General features: G+C 30.9%; 1 protein-coding gene across 2 annotated transcripts in view; it reads left to right on the top strand.

The window, feature by feature from the left end:
* Positions 1-19600, top strand: part of LOC128991590 (cyclic nucleotide-gated cation channel alpha-3-like) — a 363748-nt gene that overhangs the window by 257362 nt on the left and 86786 nt on the right. For both annotated transcript variants that reach the window (XM_054414605.1, XM_054414604.1), the window contains exon 5: positions 5027-5668. In XM_054414605.1, coding sequence (XP_054270580.1) covers positions 5027-5668 — 642 coding nt within the window. The remainder of the gene's footprint in view (positions 1-5026; positions 5669-19600) is intronic.

Below are 19600 nucleotides of genomic sequence, written 5' to 3'. Positions count from 1 at the left end.
AAGTATATGAAAACTAAAAGAGCTTTGCAGTATTTCTGCTTTTACGTTTTGATGGTGTTAAAATTGCGATTGGAATTTTCCATGTCAATTGGGTCGACACGGTTTTCTCCCTTGGATAACTTGCTCTTTACCATCAGGTTTATTTGATTTTATATCATTATAACAAAATAATGGGAAATGTTATGAAACCTAAAAGTATTCTAAATATGATGGGTCATGACTCATATTTGGTGAAAATGTTAACAGGGAACAGTATTGTTTTTTACTTAAGTTCTTTGCTGACTCTTTTTCAGCCTCCTACATTTTCAGCTTGAAAAAAGGCTATGTTCATATATAAAATCAATTTCAATATTTAAAGTTGGTAAAAATATTACATAAATATTATTATACAACAATTGTCAGGATTAAATAAATGATAGTGATTGAATCCTATAACGACAAGTAAATGTTTATACAAAATGTAACAGATTTCTTTACTTTTTATTTCTTGAAATATTTTTCACATTTTAAGTTTAGTTTTAGAAAAAAATAATGTATAATTTTTTTAAGCTTCGTGCGATGAGCTATAACCTGTAGGCTGAATTTAGTTGTAAACACAATGGGTTGCAGAACAATTTAAAAATAATACAATGGTTGACCAAACTCGTGGACATATTTTGGAATCAATTGTTACTGATCTCATATAATTTTTTTAATTATCTAAATGGTTTGAAACGGATCAGGTTAACTATCCAAAGGTGTGATTAGAATTCGCATTATCTTAGGGTAGTCCATTACAACAAAATGAGGCAACCACATGCATATAAATAAATTTGTAATTATGTATTTCATAACCAAACGAGCTATAGAGATGAATATAAATGTCCATAAATAGGTTCTCTTGAAAATGAGGGTGGCCAGAAGTCATCAAACGCTTAAATTGTCACAGAGCGTTGCCGTCATCGTGGTTGGTGTATGACCCCTACTCCGTCCAGAAATTGTAGGGTACTTACTACTGTGTGCCAGGGTTAAACAAAATACCTTGATTCAGCCTAATGCACGGTATGATATTTGTCAAAGAAATTATTTGCAAATTTAAGTCAATTTTAAGAATTTTTTTATGGTAGATTTAATAACGAAAAGACCCCTCTTTAATCTTAACTGGTTTTATTAAAAAATCATATCGAATATAATTAAACAGATTTTGGTAGGATCATTGTAGTCAATGTGAATTGCGTTGGCATGTGTAGGCTGACCTTTTAAATTTACATTTTGCTATCTATTTATTCTTTATGAACGGTATTTGCATTTAATGAGTCCATAATGATACAATGTCGAGCTTCACCCAATATCCTGCTAATGTTTGTGATGAATAAATTTGAATAATTTTCATTGAATCTGCTTTAGTTTATTTTGTGAAATAAACACAAACATTTTAAAAATATTTCTGTATAAACATTGTTAGGGTTTATAGATTATGTAAATAGTTACCGGAATTGAAAATTTACAATGGTAAGCAGTAGAATTGTTTCAATAACATTACAATTCAACAATCAACTAATTACTTTGAAATGTGGTATTCATTTCAACCCTAATGCAAGTTTGATCGTGCCACTTTGGTTAACCGCAAACCATACGCACAACCCTGTTTCTACAGATAAATACCACACTAGGTTTGACTAAAACAAGGTAAAATTTTAATTAACCGATAAATAACAATTAATAAGTGTTAATTAGGTTTCACTAGGTAAAACAAAACAGTGGTTGGTTTATTTATGGATAACAGTAGTAATATATTTAATTTACATTGGGTAGATTTAAAACATTATTTTATCAGAGCATTAAAATAATAGGAAATGCAATATTTGTTAAAAAAAAAACTTTTTAAATTAATAATTTTGGCAGGGGAACTTTTATCAATCATTATAGTTTAATTTGTTTTGCTACCATTTAACTTAATTATGTAGGAACATGGATTTATACTAAAATAGTAAAAGTGCTCTAAACGTAATGGTAGGGCTAAAACATAAACATTTTTTATTGAGTCTTATTTTCCAAATATGACTCGCGATTAAGATTATATGAGTCTTTACAGAAACCTATATAAAGCAACAAAACTTCTAAAGAATACTAAACAGTATTAATATTTTCTTCCACGTTAAAATAGCTCGATAAAACTTGTGCAACTCTTTGACATGTTGTCATCCCAGGCTTGGCACTTCTCCTACCTTAATTTAACGTATTTTTAATAAATTAATTATAGAATCGTTTTAACCATCCTTTAACTTCTAACTAAGGAATGTACAAGTTAAAGAAATTGATATTTCAGGCGATCAGTAATGATTGTCTTAAATAGTTCATTGTCACATGCTAGATTCGCATTTTAAACGAACCCGTAGACCAAGAAAAATAACATATTACTTAATTACAGCATGTAATAGCTCTACAAATAGTATGTTTTCCAAATCAGTGTCTAGTTTATGTTGGAATGAGATAATGTGACTAGCACGCATGGTCAAATTACTTTGATCAGGTACAAACATTAGTCTGATGAAGCTCATGTGGCCAGAATGATTTGCTGGTTGGTCGACCTATCTGATGACTTTAATGAAAGAGCTTTCTGCGACAGGAAAACGTAGGCCTATTATAAACTCTAACACATCGTCGACAACCTCTATATAAAAGAGTGGCCTTTCATTTTATAACTGATTTCCTCGAAAACCCGAAATGTCCAATAAATACGAGAAGTGTTTAAAATCAATGCTATTTTTTCCCCAGCATTTTAGTTTTTGATTGTATAAATAACTAAATAATTGCGACTCATGACTTTTTCTGGGATTTTACTATGGAAAGCTTAGGCCTACTATACAGTGACAAAATACGATCACAGCTACAAACCTAATCATAGTATTAAAGCTCACAATGAAAATCATACTTCATTAAAAAATGTTAATCTTATTAATCATCCTTGAATGGATATGTCAAAATAATTTAAATATTTCCCTGGTTTGAACAATTGAATCCTTGTACTCCCCCATTTGGACTGTATACTATTCTTTTCTCAGTTTTCCTTTAGTATGAACAGTGGGGAGTCTTGCTATTTTTAGCTTACAAAAATATATTCGTAAATTTGTTCTGCTGTCTATTATCTTAAATTATCATTTACAAACCAGGTAATTTAGTAAATTATATTTATAAAATTGTAGTAATCATATTTAATATTTATTCTTAACCACGAACTGTTTAGCAAAAAGAAAACAAAAATAGAATACATTGTATTGAAATTTTTCATTTACTTTACTCCGAAACAATATATAAATAAACCAAATTAAAATATATAGCCCTAAATGAAAGCTCAGAAACTAAAATGCACTATACCCCTGTGTAAATAACCATAATTAAGTAGGGATGGATTATAAAACATGCCTTAAAGTTCTAATCCATCCCTACTTACTTAGGGTTAACAGATGAGTGTACAAATATTCTAATTTCTGATAATTAATTTAAATTTAACAGTTGTAGTCAGAGATATCTAGTTTTGGAATGAGGTATTAATACAAAATACTAATAACTCCCTCACAGCCCATTGGGGTGGTACAGATTGATGAATAAACGATCGGATAATATGAGAGAACATAAATAGAACGTTATCTGTTGAGGATGGTATTATTATCATGATGCACAAACCATCACAGCTTGATGACGTCATTATAAATGATCACGGTCCTTTGATGATCATACTCTGCATTACGCTTTAAAGCCAACCAAATCAGCAATGGAAAATTGTTGATATTTTTATGTAGTAAGCTAGTGTAAACACCAATATCAGATGTGAAAAACAATGTTTATGTGCCAACTTCACATTCTAAGAATTGCTACCATGGAACAGTTTCACAATTTACTTCAGGCTACGTCAGAGAGTTACGGCATTATTTCATAGAACCCATTGGTAGTATATGAACTCGGGACTTCAAGGACTAAAGCCCAGCGCTCTACAACTACTCACTCTTGTACATAAAAAATTGTGGCTGCCACCTAACTCAAAGTTATCCGATTGCAAACGTTGATAATATTTTATGCAAACCTTTCCCTTTTGACGGAACAGCAATACATGTTCACAGAAAGTAAACATTTAATTAGTATCACATGGAGTCATACAGAGAAATATGTGATTAAAAGAATAACAGTAATTGGAATTTAAACGTTGAAATTTGTAACAAATAAGTATTTCTTATACATTCTATGAACATTTATAGGCAAATTGGTTCTATAACTTTCGTGGCTTGTGCTTTTAGACTCAAATTAAATTATTTAGAACTAATAGAAACCGTCAAAGGTCAGACACACATAAAAGTCATTAGGACAGCAAAATTAGGGTAGCACTGATTGTTGCTAGGCCAATCTGAGCTTTATAGCTTTTTAGCCGACGTTTATGTCGCAATTCTTTAGACCTGGTTAATACAAATTTTATTTTTCATCAGGCTCACGTTTAAGTTTTTTTCAATTTTCTTTTATATTTTGTGTTACTGTTTGGAATTTAAATCATCAGAGGTTTTAAGGGCATATTTGTTAACCACGGATTTTCAAGTTGAATCCGCAGTTTTTTATTTATAAATGAGATTAATAGCGTAGGACTCTTATACGAGGAATAAAATTCGCTTAGACAGCAAGAAAAATTATCCCCGCCGAAGCAAACTTGCATACTAGGCGACTTTCCATTAGCCAGTTTGGATTTGAACTAAAGTAATGTCAGACCTTAAAAACCTCAACCTTAAAATGTCAGATCTATTCCTTGTTTTTAACTGGAACTAGGTGTGTTTAGTAATTAGTTTTTCTGCTACAGAGAGGATAAAAAAAGTTGTTTTAGTATAATGTCAATAGCTTATAGTATAGAATGAAAAGAAAATTCAAATTTGATCAAAATATATGTAAAAGAGCAAACTACATCAGTTTTAATAGCCGAAAGTATTAAATTTGAAATTTACATTCCAAAATTTTACATATATGAGTATTTCACTACCACTAAACAAACTCTTTTGCCTTACAGGAGACTCGATTCTCGTCTGGTTCTGCCTCGACTACCTCGCAGACCTCCTCTACCTCGTCGACATCATGTTCCACTTCCGCACGGGTTACCTAGAGGACGGAGTGCTACAAACAGACTCGACTAAGCTGAGACATCACTACATGAACTCCACCACCTTCTACATCGACTGTCTCTGTCTGCTTCCGTTGGACTTCCTCTATCTCTCCATAGGCTTCAACAGCATCCTCCGCTCCTTCCGGCTCGTCAAGATCTACAGGTTCTGGGCCTTCATGGATAGGACCGAGAGACACACGAACTACCCTAACCTCTTCAGATCGACCAGCTTGATCCACTACCTCCTCGTGATCTTCCACTGGAACGGATGTCTGTTCCACATCGTCTGCAAGAACAATGGGTTCGGCAGCAAGAACTGGGTGTTTATGGACAGTGAGAGTGCTGATGTTGTGAAACAGTACCTCCAGAGCTACTATTGGTGTACTCTCGCCTTGACCACCATCGGGGACCTGCCGCGGCCTCGCAGCAAGGGAGAGTACCTGTTCGTCATCCTCCAACTGCTCTTCGGACTCCTGCTGTTCGCGACGGTCCTGGGTCACGTGGCGAACATTGTCACTAGTGTCAGTGCGGCGAGGAAGGAGTTTCAAGGTAAGATTTTGTAGAATGTATATAGTAAAACATATTTCACAAACCGTCATTTTCTTTTCATAAATGTATTCAAAGAAAACCCAGAGTACAGTAATGAGAATTGTCAAATAATTTCTCAAATAGCACGATAATATTAACCTATTTTTGCAGTACAATATATTTAATCGCATTTCTTACATTTCATGTTCCAAATTTGATAATTTAATATAATTAAAAGGAGTTGAACATCAATCTGAAACATTAAAATTACCTAAAATCAATGATACATTCATATTCGTTAGTAGTCAATAGGATACCGTCCAATGTAACCTGACCTGACAAACTAGTGAATGAGACAATCATTTTTAACAAATTTCCGTAATAGCGACCATAATATGATAAATGGCATATTTATAATCATGGATCCAGCTAAAACTGACATACTGTTAATCGTTTGAATAAAAATAGTTATTGGAACAAATATTTATTAGGGAGAAAATATTATTTGACAATTAAATACTAATACCCATGTTTGAGATAGTGTAATTAAAATAAAGGACATAAGACAGTGTTGTAAATTTTAAATGTCGTAAGAGGTATTTAAATCGCCGCTAACGTTAACGAAACAGGATACTAAAACTACGCCACAAATCACCAGGCAGCGGAGAGGGTAAATTGCAGAGCTCTAATTACAAAAGCCGCCAACAGAATACGCTTCCAACACTTCTTAATTATGTTTTATTAGCATTTTGTTGCGTTAAATAGGGTTGTAATTTACCAACTTTAATAAAACTTGTGGAGAATTAAAACGCTTATCTGGCATTATAAACTAACGATTGTTCATATTTTTTTTTTTTAAGTTTTCTCGTAATCTTAATTTTAGTTTTGATTGTTGGTCTATTAATAATTGAGAAGTCATTAGTAATATTATATTGTAAAGATTTATTTAGGGATGCCGTGCCTACTTATAAATATGAATAAATAAAACCAATAATATACTGAACTTAATATAGTTTGAGAAGTCTGCATAGGTCTAAATCAACAATTCCGTTTATCAAATTATAAACGGAATTGTTGCAATATTTTTTCCTCATCTACATATATCTGTCATGGCACAATAATATCGTGTTTGATAGTGTTCAGCTGGTTAGTTTTAAGCTTTTTTGTTTTTACGTTTGCTCAATGAAACATGTAAAACTTGAAGTCTGAACAGATTATAAAATGAACTATGACTCGAATAGTAATAGCAAAAAAAATTTCTTTGTAGTTAGATCACTTAAAGCTAGGCCAATATATTGTTTTCAATCCCCCGGAAGGTTTTTTTTTAAATTATTAGTTCAAAAATAAATGTTAAGTTTGCATTCAATACGTTGTGAAACAAACAATCTTCAAATAATAAAAATTCCTAGAAAAATATAACGTCCAAAAATCAATCCTTTTGTTGTATTAATAAAGATGGGGTTTTATTTATAATGTTTAATTTATAAAGAAGGCTTTTTTCTCAAGGAACTGTTGAAGAAAAAGTTTATGTTTTTAAGATAATGAGGAAGGGGGTGTTGTGAGAGGCAGAATGTAATAAATAACAGATGATTGTGATAAACTGCTCCGGCTTCTCATTGTTTAATTATTCCACGTTAATTACCTATTTGGAGGTTCCGTTCCCTGATGTGCTTTTACTTTCACTCTTAACCAAGTTACCGTCCATAAACATGGTTACACACCCTTCAGGGTACACTAACTTGGATTAAGACTCTGTTTTCGTGAGCCTAATTCCGGTTTTATTGAGTTAAGGAGTAGTTTGGCGCTTTTCGAATTAAATGAGGAATATCGCTTCGTTTAGAGTTTCGAAGTGAAATCAAATGACTTTTGGTTTGACATATAAACAGTGTTTAACTGTTATAGTTTGTAAAATACCGCTAACTATCAATACCAAATATATTTTTCAATTACTATACATACAGTACTTTTGAATAGGTTTAACTCTATATGAAACCGCTTATATTTTAAATTTTCGTAGGCATAAGTAACATTGTACTACGTACATACATTTCAGAGATTTTTATGGGCATATTTACTGTGCATCTTCGTCATAACTACACAATTTGATGAGTTGTATATTATCCAGTTTTTTTATTAACAAATTAAATCCGATTGTTTTAAATCTTAATAAGTTAATTTCAATAACTAGTGTGGATACTAAATGTGTGAATACAAAATTAAAAGATTGGATTAAGTATAAAATCTATTTCTATCTACAAAGACTAAGCTTGGATTGAAAATTATAGGAAAAGATCGGTTCATTTGTAAATATTTTTATAATTATTGTTTAAGAGAAATAAAATTTCAAGGTTTGAATGGTTCCCATAAAACGTGTAAAAATGGTGAATATCAACAAAAATAAACTAAATTACACAAAATCTTCGTACAAAACAAGAAACCAATAAAAATACATAACAGTACGCAATGTAATGTAACTTGTCAAAAACTTCGCTATCCCTCTTCGCTGTCCAGTATAAGATATGTATTTGGATATATCAAACAACAAACGTTAAATCTGGGACAACGATCCACGACTGTTGTGTAATTATACGAAGCTATAAACTGCAGATGCGATAAAGCACAGATTGGCTTGAAAACAAATAGCGTTACTGGAAATGCCGACCTAATGGTGTCTGCTCATTTTCATCCGGCTGAGCTAAAAAGTAACATTAAAATTATTTTAACCTATTCCGTTAATTCACTACCACCTATTAGATTAGTTTAGGTTAGAGCCATGTTAACGGAAACATAGTCCTAACCTAACCCAATATACTAATTAGTGGTATTAAATTAACGGAAAGGTCCATATTATTTTCTTAATTTAATGGATGGTTCCCCAAATTAGCTTGAAATGTATTAACGTTATGTATTTATTCGAAAGTGACGTTTGTGTCCCTAATAATTTCTGATATATTATTGGATTAGTTTTTAAGATCAAATTTATGTTTATGTTTTATTTATGTTTAGCCCAACTCATGGTTCAATTATAATAATCATGGTAGCAGTTGTAAACTACAAGGCTTTTTAAATTGATGAGGCAATTTTTATTTTATTTAGATTTGACTTTTCAACAATTATAATTTTTTTAACAATGATAAGAAAAACTTTAAGCCAAAAAGGTGTGGAATAAAATGTAAATATTTGTAATAGGTCTAACATATGTTATTATATTTATATTTCAGTTTTTTATTCTATTCTGTATTTCTTTGTTACACTGGCCACATTTTTTTCTATTCATTGACCATTATTATACATTTGATCCAGAGTTTACATTTTTTGTAACAAGTGATTCAAGTGTGTCAATTCAAGTTTTAGGGGTTTAAATTAACACGCGGTTAGGTTTAGTGAAATTGTGGGCCTATTTTTCCTAGCAACACCAATCGTGATTTTTTTCTTCGGTAGACCAAAAGTAATAAATGTAAACATTGAATTTTATTGCATTATTTATATTCATAAAGTTGTCTTTACTGCCTCTAAAATACATACTTCATTTCAGTGTATAAAATCAAAAGAGCGGCGCATTGCAGTAAAAGGCGAGACTGAATGGTTGTACTCTGCCTAGCCTCAATATAGGCTTGGTCTGCCTCTATACAACACCAGTTATTAACTGGCTCGTTTATTTTCAACGTGAAAGGATTTTAAAAAACCTCTCAAGAACGAGCAAATGGCAATACACTTTTTGATGGAATATTTTAAATATTCAAACAGAATCAAGGACAGTTGGAGAGGTTAATAGCTTAATAAGTTGAAATTTCATTTTTTGGTATTTCGCACAAGATACTTGCATTTTTTATAACTATTTTATCAGCTGGCATACAGCAATCCAATCTAGTAGGAAAATAAACTATAGTCTACATTAATACTTAATCCGCCCTAACTAAAAAATACCAGTACGTTATGAACAATAGCCTAATTAAGGGAAGTATCAAGATTTTTCTTACACGAGAAAAAATTTTAATGAACTGTTAATCAACACAATTTCCTAACATGTTAAGATAAGTAAGTTGATAGTTCATTTAAAACCATTCTATCGTATCGATATTATATCACGCAGTAAGCGTCAAATGTTTATCATAATATCAACTTGTTGTCAAGGAAATAAGAATCTTCTTTAAAGACATTTTGATATTTCAGGTTTACTAAAGCCTATCAGTAAAAAGAATGATAACTGGGAACCTTGATTAAACTACGACTCACAATCATTATAAAAGGTCATGTTGCAGAATTTTTCTTTGAAAAATATTTTCCGAATCACAATATTACAAAACTCCATAAATCATCATGATCAATGAGTAGAGAAAAGTATTGAACAAAAATCGAAGCTTGGCCACCACGTGTTGAATAAAAGGTAATTTGCACTAACGTGAATAATCTGAATCAAACCGAATAAATCTAAGCTTAAATGAATATGATATTCACAATAAACTGGAACATACCAAAACGTTAATTGCAATGTTAGCAATTACAATTTAGCCAATTACAATTTACTGTTTGCAGCCACCGCTCGTTAAGAGTGATTAAGTTTGGTTGGTACTAAATTAATTTTATTAACTCGAACGTTCTCGTTTGTTTATTTAGGCCTTCGGTTTGCTAGGGAGTGCATAGAACATAAATCACACTTTTTACAACATTATACCAAACTAAAATTTACATTTGACAAAGGACATTTTGATATTTATTTCAATAGTTTTAACGGTTTGATTAATAATCATACGGTCTTAACTTTGGTGGATTTCATTCGTTAACAACTACTTATTCTGAAGCACCGTATTTTATATTCTAGATATCAAAATCTAAACCAAACTCAAAATATAACCATATTTTAAATATTTTCATATTTTAATTCATTTTAATAATTAGTTAATAACATAAGAGTATATATGATAATGCGGGGTAAAAAATTCTTACTGCAAACGCAAAGTCGAGTGGCCTAACTGCGTGCAACCTTTTTGACTTGGTTGAAAACAGGATTGTTCATAATCAGCCCTTATGGCTGCTTTGAACTTTGAATGCAAGTTGAAATACCACTAAATAGTGCACCGCTTCTGTATGTTTTACTGTCAAAGAAAGAAGAGCTGCATTTTATTTTCTATTTAGTCATAATTCAACTAACAAAAATATATAACAACTAGCAGAGTACCCGTCCTTCGTACGGGGTTGGAATATAAGTATAAATTGCTTATTGCTTATTAACTGATTAGTCATTAATGTATACATGTATGAATAATGAAACATGAGGCTGTAATTGTAATTTTCCGTAAAAAAATGCTCTATAAATAATTGATAAGCTTACTACATTTATAATAAATTTAATAGATTTCAATTGTGTTAATGTGTTCATTTTATGAGTTAACTATTCTATTTTTCATTATTGTAGAGTTTAAGAAACATCCCGTAGTAACTTCAATATTTTTAATTCTTTTAAGAACCATTAAATGAAGGTTTTCATAGAAATGTCTATTATTAGTTTTTAGTTTCGTTTCTATTTAACTTTATTTTTTGATTCTTTTTTTATTAATATTTAGACTAATGTATTTTTAAAGTTGTTTTTGTACACGCATAATGATTTCACATGTACTAATTCTTATGTGAAATGATAGAACCCTTCAACAACTTGATGTTGGCAACATCTCAGACCTTCTCCCCACATACCACTCTAACGACAACTTATTTGTTCTTGTTATCTTGGCACACTCACTTTGCTACAAACATTCTCTTAAGAAGATTTGTATTTTGGTTGATCTCTTACAGAATTTCTCTCGCACAAAAATAAAATTTCTTATTCCTTTTTTGGGGTTTATAAGTAAAAGACCGTTATACAAATAGTTTTTCAGTTCCAAAACACATTAATGAGCCTTGTTTATTTTACCTAACTGATTATAATAGATCTAGTATTTAAAAAGAAATAGTTAAAATATATAAATAAACAACAGTTTTAATTTATTTTAGATTTAGGATTTTTAGGAAGCAAATTAGGCTTAGGCCTTAGACATTTAGACCAAGAAAGTATAAAGTAGGAATCGTTAACCAAAATAGATTATGAACGCCTTTATTTTAATTACATGCATTTATTTTTAACCACTGGCACTAAAAAGTAATAGCGAAATAAGATTTACCATTGAATTATTTATTGGGAAACTATCATAAGCTATGTCTTATTGTCAAAACTATACCAGATATTTTACTATTATTATTTATTATTATTAATGCTTACCTTATATTACCATCTTATATCATTATTAATGATTTACTTTTTCTCCTCTTCCAACCATCAACCAGAAATGTCGTTATTCATATAAATGTGCTTAAGTATCAAGACTTGGATTCCTGGACACAAATCCTCTCTAGAAACAAAAGATAGCCTTTTTACTAGGATTCTTTAAAAAATAATAGATTTAGGTAAGAGTAGGTTTAAACTATAAAAACTTATACTACCTAACTTAATACTATATAAACAATAAGCATGACAACAAGAAAATATGTCTCCCCGAGATTAACAGATGATGAGTACTTAAATTAATGGTGTGCCTTAAATACATGTTAACAAAACGTAAGAGTGTCACATCTCCACTCCAAATAACAGCACCTTTCGTTTCAAGGACGAAGTATTGTGTATTATATATTATTCAGAGGGACCGTATTAGATAGTAAATCTAGTAAATGTGACACAAGGATGTGATCTAGAAAATGAAAGCAGGAGAAACAAAAACAAAAATATAACTCTGCGGCGAGTGTTCTTTGTTTTAGTGTGAAGAATTGCCAAGTCTTCAGTTACTTTTCACAATGTCTGTCATAGAATGTAGCGACTAGTTTGCAAAATTTAATGTAACTTTTCTTTCACCAAAACTTGTCAAAAACTCATTTAACTCAAATATATATTGTCCACCAACACTGTACGTTTTTTTAAAATTTTTTCACAATGGAGCTGTTTTGTATGTGTTCATTATAACCTACTATATACAAAGCTGGGTAACTAATAGTGGTTACAGTGCGTGTATATTATGACTAATCAGAAGACTGGCAGTTCGATCCTGAGAAAAGTCTAAATCCTTCAGATGGTTCGAAACTGGACCCAGATATCCTTGATAATTGGACTTTACATAACATTTATTGGTCCTGACAAAGAACCATCTTATCTTGGTCAGTAACAAGTTGTTTTCTCATGCACTCTACACTCACCGTTCTCTAAATAAGCACTAACCTTCGTCTTCAAATAAAAATAAAACCTAAATATAATCTAATCTACTTAAATTTATAATATTTCCATTCAGCATCAAAACTTTAAAAATTAGATTATAAACCACAGCTTTTTTGAATTCATTGATTGTTTTTAAGGTTAGCGCTGTCACTGAATTTAAACCTCTACCTTCAATTCGATTCAATAAGCGAAGTATATCGTACATATATAAATATTTTTACTTGTTTTGTATTTTTAAATAATTTTAGAATATACAGCGTTTTGTTGTTGTCCCTTTAGCAAACCACACAAATGTGTTAAACCTACCTAAAATTAATGTATAGAATCAGCAGTGCTCTCAATCAAACTACGTAGAATTATAAAACTCGTTTATAAAACTATTTTAATGCTTCAATAAGTTATTGTCTTGCCTTAATACAACAGATGAATTAAAAATTTATTCATAGTGAACGAGAGAGTTTGTTACTAAGAAAAACTTTACGTGTCAAAAGTCACAATATGTCAAAAGACGGAAGCAGGAAGATTCATCTCAATCATTCAACAAACCGGTTCATCTTCTTTATACGCATTAGCACGTTACTTACACAAAAAACTAAGAAATTAGTAAATTCATTTTACCGTGGACCTATTATACTTTAACTGTCTTATTTGGCTGTTATGTTAATAAATTATTACTAGCCAAACCTCTTAAAAACCATATATATTATCCATAAAACGTTTAAAGGCCGATCCTTTAAATAATTTAAATACATAAAATATCGATTAGATTTTGTTTAGTTGACTCAAGATTTTTTTTCTTTCCTTCATTCAAGACGCTAAGCTCCGGTCCGAATTTGGAATGTGTTTACGTAAAACAAAAAGTTACAACTAATAAAATTTGTAGCTATTCGTTTTAAACTAAAATCCTCAAGGAATTTCCCCTTTGATTCACTATGATATAATTTTGTGTAACAGTATGAAATTGAAATGTTACATTAAGTTTTGAATCCAACCTTACCTCACACAACTTAACCTAAAATACGTTAATTATAAAGTAGATTTGTAGATATTTATAACATTTAAACCTAAAAAACATCATATTTGCAATGGATTAATTTATTGAAATACATCATACAAGAGATTTATCATTGATAAATCTCTTAATTTATGATTTTGATAAAATCTATACATTATTGAACTTCAAGGAAATCTCTGGAAATTTTTAGAAAAATTCTTACTTCTTCAAACATTTTTTGTTTACTTAGCTACTGAACTAGTACATCGTTTTAAAACATTTCTGAAATGTTAACTTCTCTTTAGCGTTTAACGTACAATGAAGAAATGTTTTGTAAAGGACAGTCGTGTATCGTATCGTCCAGCATCAGTTGGCAAGCCCGTCTCTATACTCGAGACAGCCACTGTTGCCAACTGTCATGATGATATATGTTGCCCAGGGCTACCATTTTACTGTCAGAAATAAAATATTAACAATAACGGTACATAGATTCTTCCGTACAAACTCTGACCTTTATCTTACCTATTTAAATAATAGTTTATCCTACTTCTTATATCTGAAAACATTTGTGACTAAATATTACATCTTTTTGGTGTTTAGGTAATGATTTCACAATAATGGTAATTAGTATCCAAGTATTTACAAAATCATTCCCATTAAGTATTCTCTAACGTTTCTGACAACCGGCAAATAGGCTATCATACCTTGTCGTAGAATTTAAAACATCATTGTAACGATAACAGAGAAACAGCTGATAATCGAGTATTTACAGCTAGTGTTGCAAACTTTTATTGCGTACACCACTCGCCTGGCTGTTACGTGCTAACTCATTTTTATTTTGGAGGTTAAAACCCTAGAGTTTGGTTAAGTGGAAACAATTCTAATATACAAGTAGGATATAAAATGGAACTGCAAATGATGCGTTTTGGTACGTAAACGGATTAATTTATACACGTTTATATTCTTAAAGCGTTTTGTATGGTATTTGCAAATTGTAGTTAATTACGCAAAATAATGATACTGTAGTATGTTTGAGGAACTGCATGCATGTAACCAATTTTAAATATTTAGTTTTGAGTTTCAGTGATTATGCTTGTTGTAAATAAAATCATAGTATGTTCTTTAATGTTCCTAAAATTATGCTTAAAAAGAACTTTGAGGTGTCGTCTAATTGATTCTCAAGATAATTTCGGTGACTGCTCTGTGCTCGTTTGTTTACAAGTTTCTAAATACAAAAAATATTTTAGTTTTTTTAGTTTTACATCACCGAAACAATAATCCGTATGGTGTTAGGTTTCATTTATTTGTTTTAACTATAGTTAATGTTTAGATACTATTTGTAGCATTATATAAACAAACTGTAAGTTAACTTTTGCTCATCACAAGTCAATGTCATTGGATTCTCTTGAGTACTTAACGTTTAACTGTAAATTGGTTCAATAAAATATATGACGAACTGGAGGCATCGTTAAATGAAATGCTGCAGTTTCAATTTGAAATGGGAACGGTTGAGCTTTAATTTATAGCATAGCACGTTTAAAGAAGCATAAAAAAATATATTTAAAACACAATCAAATTATTGGTAACGTAATAAAAATAACATGTCATTTGATACACATAAACTTCATGTCAAACGTTTAATAAACTAATAAAATTGGAGTGTGTTGTTTAAAGAAATATTAATGAAAAGCACTCATTAACTAATTAATCTTAGTGATTTGAACCTTGTCTTAGGTTCAGATAGATACATCCCATATCTATTGGAAATAAAAACCTTTTTACTATCTCATAATCCTCTAGTTGACAAATTGACGAATAAGTATAAATATTACACATCACTATGGCCTGTTTTTGTTGCGCTTATTCCTTTTTCTGTGATTGTATAGAATAAAATAGCAAAGTTTAGTGCACGAATTGCATGCACAGTTCAATACTACTCAAACAATTATCAAAAAAAGTTGAGTAAAGCATGTTTTAAAAAGATCCATATACATTTCAAAATCAATGAACTGTTATTCGAACAAATCAAAAGCATGTCAAGACATGGGAAATATATGTCAGGGTTTTGTGCTGTCAGTTGCGTCTCTTACCTTTGAACCTGTCAAGGGGAAATGGATTTCATCCCAAGTATCAAACTCTCCCAGAGCTCTGTCTAGTGGAACTATATATTTCTCTGTTTGTACAACTTCCTTGGAAATCAACAAATGAAAATTCGGTTTGTGGTATTTCAAATGTGAAACTCTATTTCTAGAGCAAATATTTCTACAGAGTAACAGAATATGCTGTAGCATTAGAAGTTAGTGTGATATTCAGTGCTTTGCCATACTTGTACCTAGTATTTATGTTATATATAACCTATAAAAAACTTTGCGATGCAAATACATACACAAACTATACACTTACACTTTGTCTACTGGAGATTGGTCCGGGCCTCAAACCATCGGCCAGTCCCCAGGTAAGTGGAGGGTCAGGTTGCAGCATACAGAGTATATTTTGTACTGTTCACACATAGTACACGATTGATAATTGATAACAACGAAGTTAGGTTTTAGATTATTTATAGTTGAAAAGTTATGTATATATTAATTCAAAGCAATTTTATTATATTGCATTTTGTTTGAGAGCATGAACAACTTTAACGCCTTAAATAAGCAAACAATCAATGTTGCAATCAACGAAAGCTTAGTAAAAGAGTGATTACAATCAACCTTAAATTAATAAACGCAGAGCATTATCTAAAAAATAGTGTATGGTTTTTATTTGGTTTACAATAATGAGGAAGGGGATGTTGTAACAGGCAGAATGTTATAAATAACAGATGATTGTGATAAACTGCTCCGGCTTCTCATTGTTTAATTATTCCACGTTAATTACCTATTTGGAGGTTCCGTTCCCCAATGTGCTTTTACTTTCACTCTTAACCAAGTTACCGTCCATAAACATGGTTACACACCCTTCAGGGTACACTAACTTGGATTAAGACTCTGTTTTCGTGAGCCTAATTCTGTTTTTATTGAGTTAAAGGGTGATTCGTGGTTTATGAAGAACATTAGGAACAACGCGTCGTTTTCGTTGGAAAGAGCTGTAGGTTGTTATTTGAAGTGCAAGCAGTTTTATAATGATTGTATTTTCTTACACCATCGATTATAAAATCAATAGCACTATAATATTTTTTTGGAATTGTAAATAAGTTAATATATGGGAATCAAGTCCATCTCAATGTGTATGACTATTGACGAATGTTTTCTCAATTCTTTTTAGGTTTATGGCCTACGTATATATAAATTGCGTGTAAGTTTAAGTGCTTTTATACGAATATTAATTTTGTCTCTTCATTGATTTTAGACAATATTTTGGAAAAACTTTAGGTTAAATTTTCTTGATTCAACGTTACGAAAAAATTCCAATCAGTCCTTTATAAGTCTATAACAAAAAGTAGAGTTTAAAATAGTAAATTGGCACCATTAAAGTGAAAAAATTTAGTCAATCCAAATATTAGATTACCGTAAGTATATAATCACCTTATACATGGTGTCCAGTTAGTACAGAGCCAAAGTATGGGAAATGGTTTTATGAGCCAACATAAGGAGAAAATCATTTTGACATTTTCCCAAGAGCGCTGAAATATACTTTTCATCCCATATTTATGAATATTATCATGTAGGTCAAGGTACAAAAAAACTATCAACTTGGTCAAACGTAAAATGGCAGCATTTTATTTTTTCTAAGTGGAATTGAAAACATTTAAAGCGGGTTTTTTTTAACCATCAATACATTTTCCAGGAGTTAGGCTCTCTAATTACTGTACACCATTTAGGGCTATACACCAGCACTAAACCTGCATAGAGAAATATAAGTTGGGATACTTGTGAATATAGTTCGAAGTTTATTTTATATTCTAATTAATCTAACCAGTATAGCCTACAAATGAACACAATAAATAGGCCTACACAATCCAATACAATGTAAGCTTGTCATAAGCCTCATTCACTATCACCTCAGTCACCTCTATTCACTATAAAAGACTTTTATACATATAAAACAACAAACGTTAAATCTGGGACAACGATCCACGACTGTTGTGTAATTATACGAAGCTATAAACTGCAGATGCGATAAAGCACAGATTGGCTTCAGAACAAATAGCGTTACTGGAAATTCCGCCCTTGTGTCTGCTAATTTCCACCCGGCTGCATTTAAAATTTCCATGGAAATTACTTGTTTTAATAGTGAATAGCTATTTAGGTTACATGTATATATATATTACTAGCTTCTGTACCCGTGCTTTTCAACGGAGAGGACACTGAGGAGAAAATATTGATGTTTAAATCTGTTGTATAAAATAGTTACACCTTTGATTTCAAAAACAAAATTTCATTGGACCTTTTAATTTGTAAAAATATCTTTCTTTAAGCAAGCCTAACTTCACATAATATATATATGCATAATAATATATATATATATATATTCACATAATATATATATGCCTATGTTTTAGCCTACCTACTGATCTTTTGTCAGGAATCACTTAATTAAAAAAAGCGTTTCTTAAAATTGTATCGTGTTAGTTAAATTAAAAGTTAAAATTAAATTATATAGTGACATACCAGAAGTTGTTCTTGATGCGGGTGGAATGGGGTATTCTTACTTTGGCCCGGCTCAGTACAATGCACTTCCTTGCACACTAAATGCACTGTCATACCAAAAATGTGAATCTCACCTAAAGAGTTTGTAATTAATTCATGGTTTTGTAGTGTTAAGAATTTTTGTTTAGTTCAAGTGCCGACTTGAATCAATTTTAAAACAGTATTGTAACTAAATTTCTTTGATGAATAAAGACTTGATGTTTTTGTTCGATAAAAATTCAAGTACCGTACTACTGAATATAACAGCTAAAAACTCACAATAAGATATTAAATAATTAAACCTAAACATTATAGGCTTCAATACAAACTGTAAAATTATACCAGACTATAAACTGAATTGAATATAAGCAATTAAAACATTTAATTTTGTTGTGTTATATTTCTAGAATTTCAAGTATCTTTACTGACAGACTTCATTTCAGTGTATAAAATAGCGGCGCATTGCAGTAAAAGGCGACCCTGAATGGTTGTACTCGGCCTAGCCTCAATATAGGCTTGGTCTGCCTCTATACAACACCAGTCATTAACTGGCTCGTTTATTTTCAACGTGGATTTTAAAATTTATCTTCAGGAGAAATAAACAAATACAACGGCAATCGTATTGTTGTAATTTAGTTTCCAATTTAAACTGATGTAGGCCTAATCACAGTCAGCTGGAGGTGTTAAGGCGTTAATTATTTTCAGATAAACTACTTTACCAGCAAAGCTGGGTAACTACGCGCTGAAATATAAATTGCACTCTTGTGGATAGTCAGAAACAGAATACATTTAGCTTATATATGGCATACGCAATAAACTAGAACGAATTACACTTTAATTGCAATGTTAGCAATTACAATTGAGCCAATTGCAATTCACTGTTTGCGGTCACCGCTCGTTAACAATGGTTAATTTGGTTTACTACTAAATTCAATTACTAACTCAATCATTTACTGTTGTTTATTTAGGCTTTTGTTTTGAGATGATGGACTATTTATTGTTGTAGAACGAAAAAAATTCGTCTAGCTTATACTAGATTATAGATTAATATTTTCAATACACACCAAAATTCAATTTCCACAAGCTTATTTTTAGAA

This window comes from Macrosteles quadrilineatus, unplaced genomic scaffold, assembly GCF_028750875.1.
Source record: "Macrosteles quadrilineatus isolate MER2022 unplaced genomic scaffold, UCM_ALF_1.0 Scaffold_4__1_contigs__length_99947679, whole genome shotgun sequence".
Taxonomy (NCBI): Eukaryota; Metazoa; Arthropoda; class Insecta; order Hemiptera; family Cicadellidae; genus Macrosteles; species Macrosteles quadrilineatus.
This window is presented reverse-complemented; position numbering and strand designations above follow the sequence as displayed.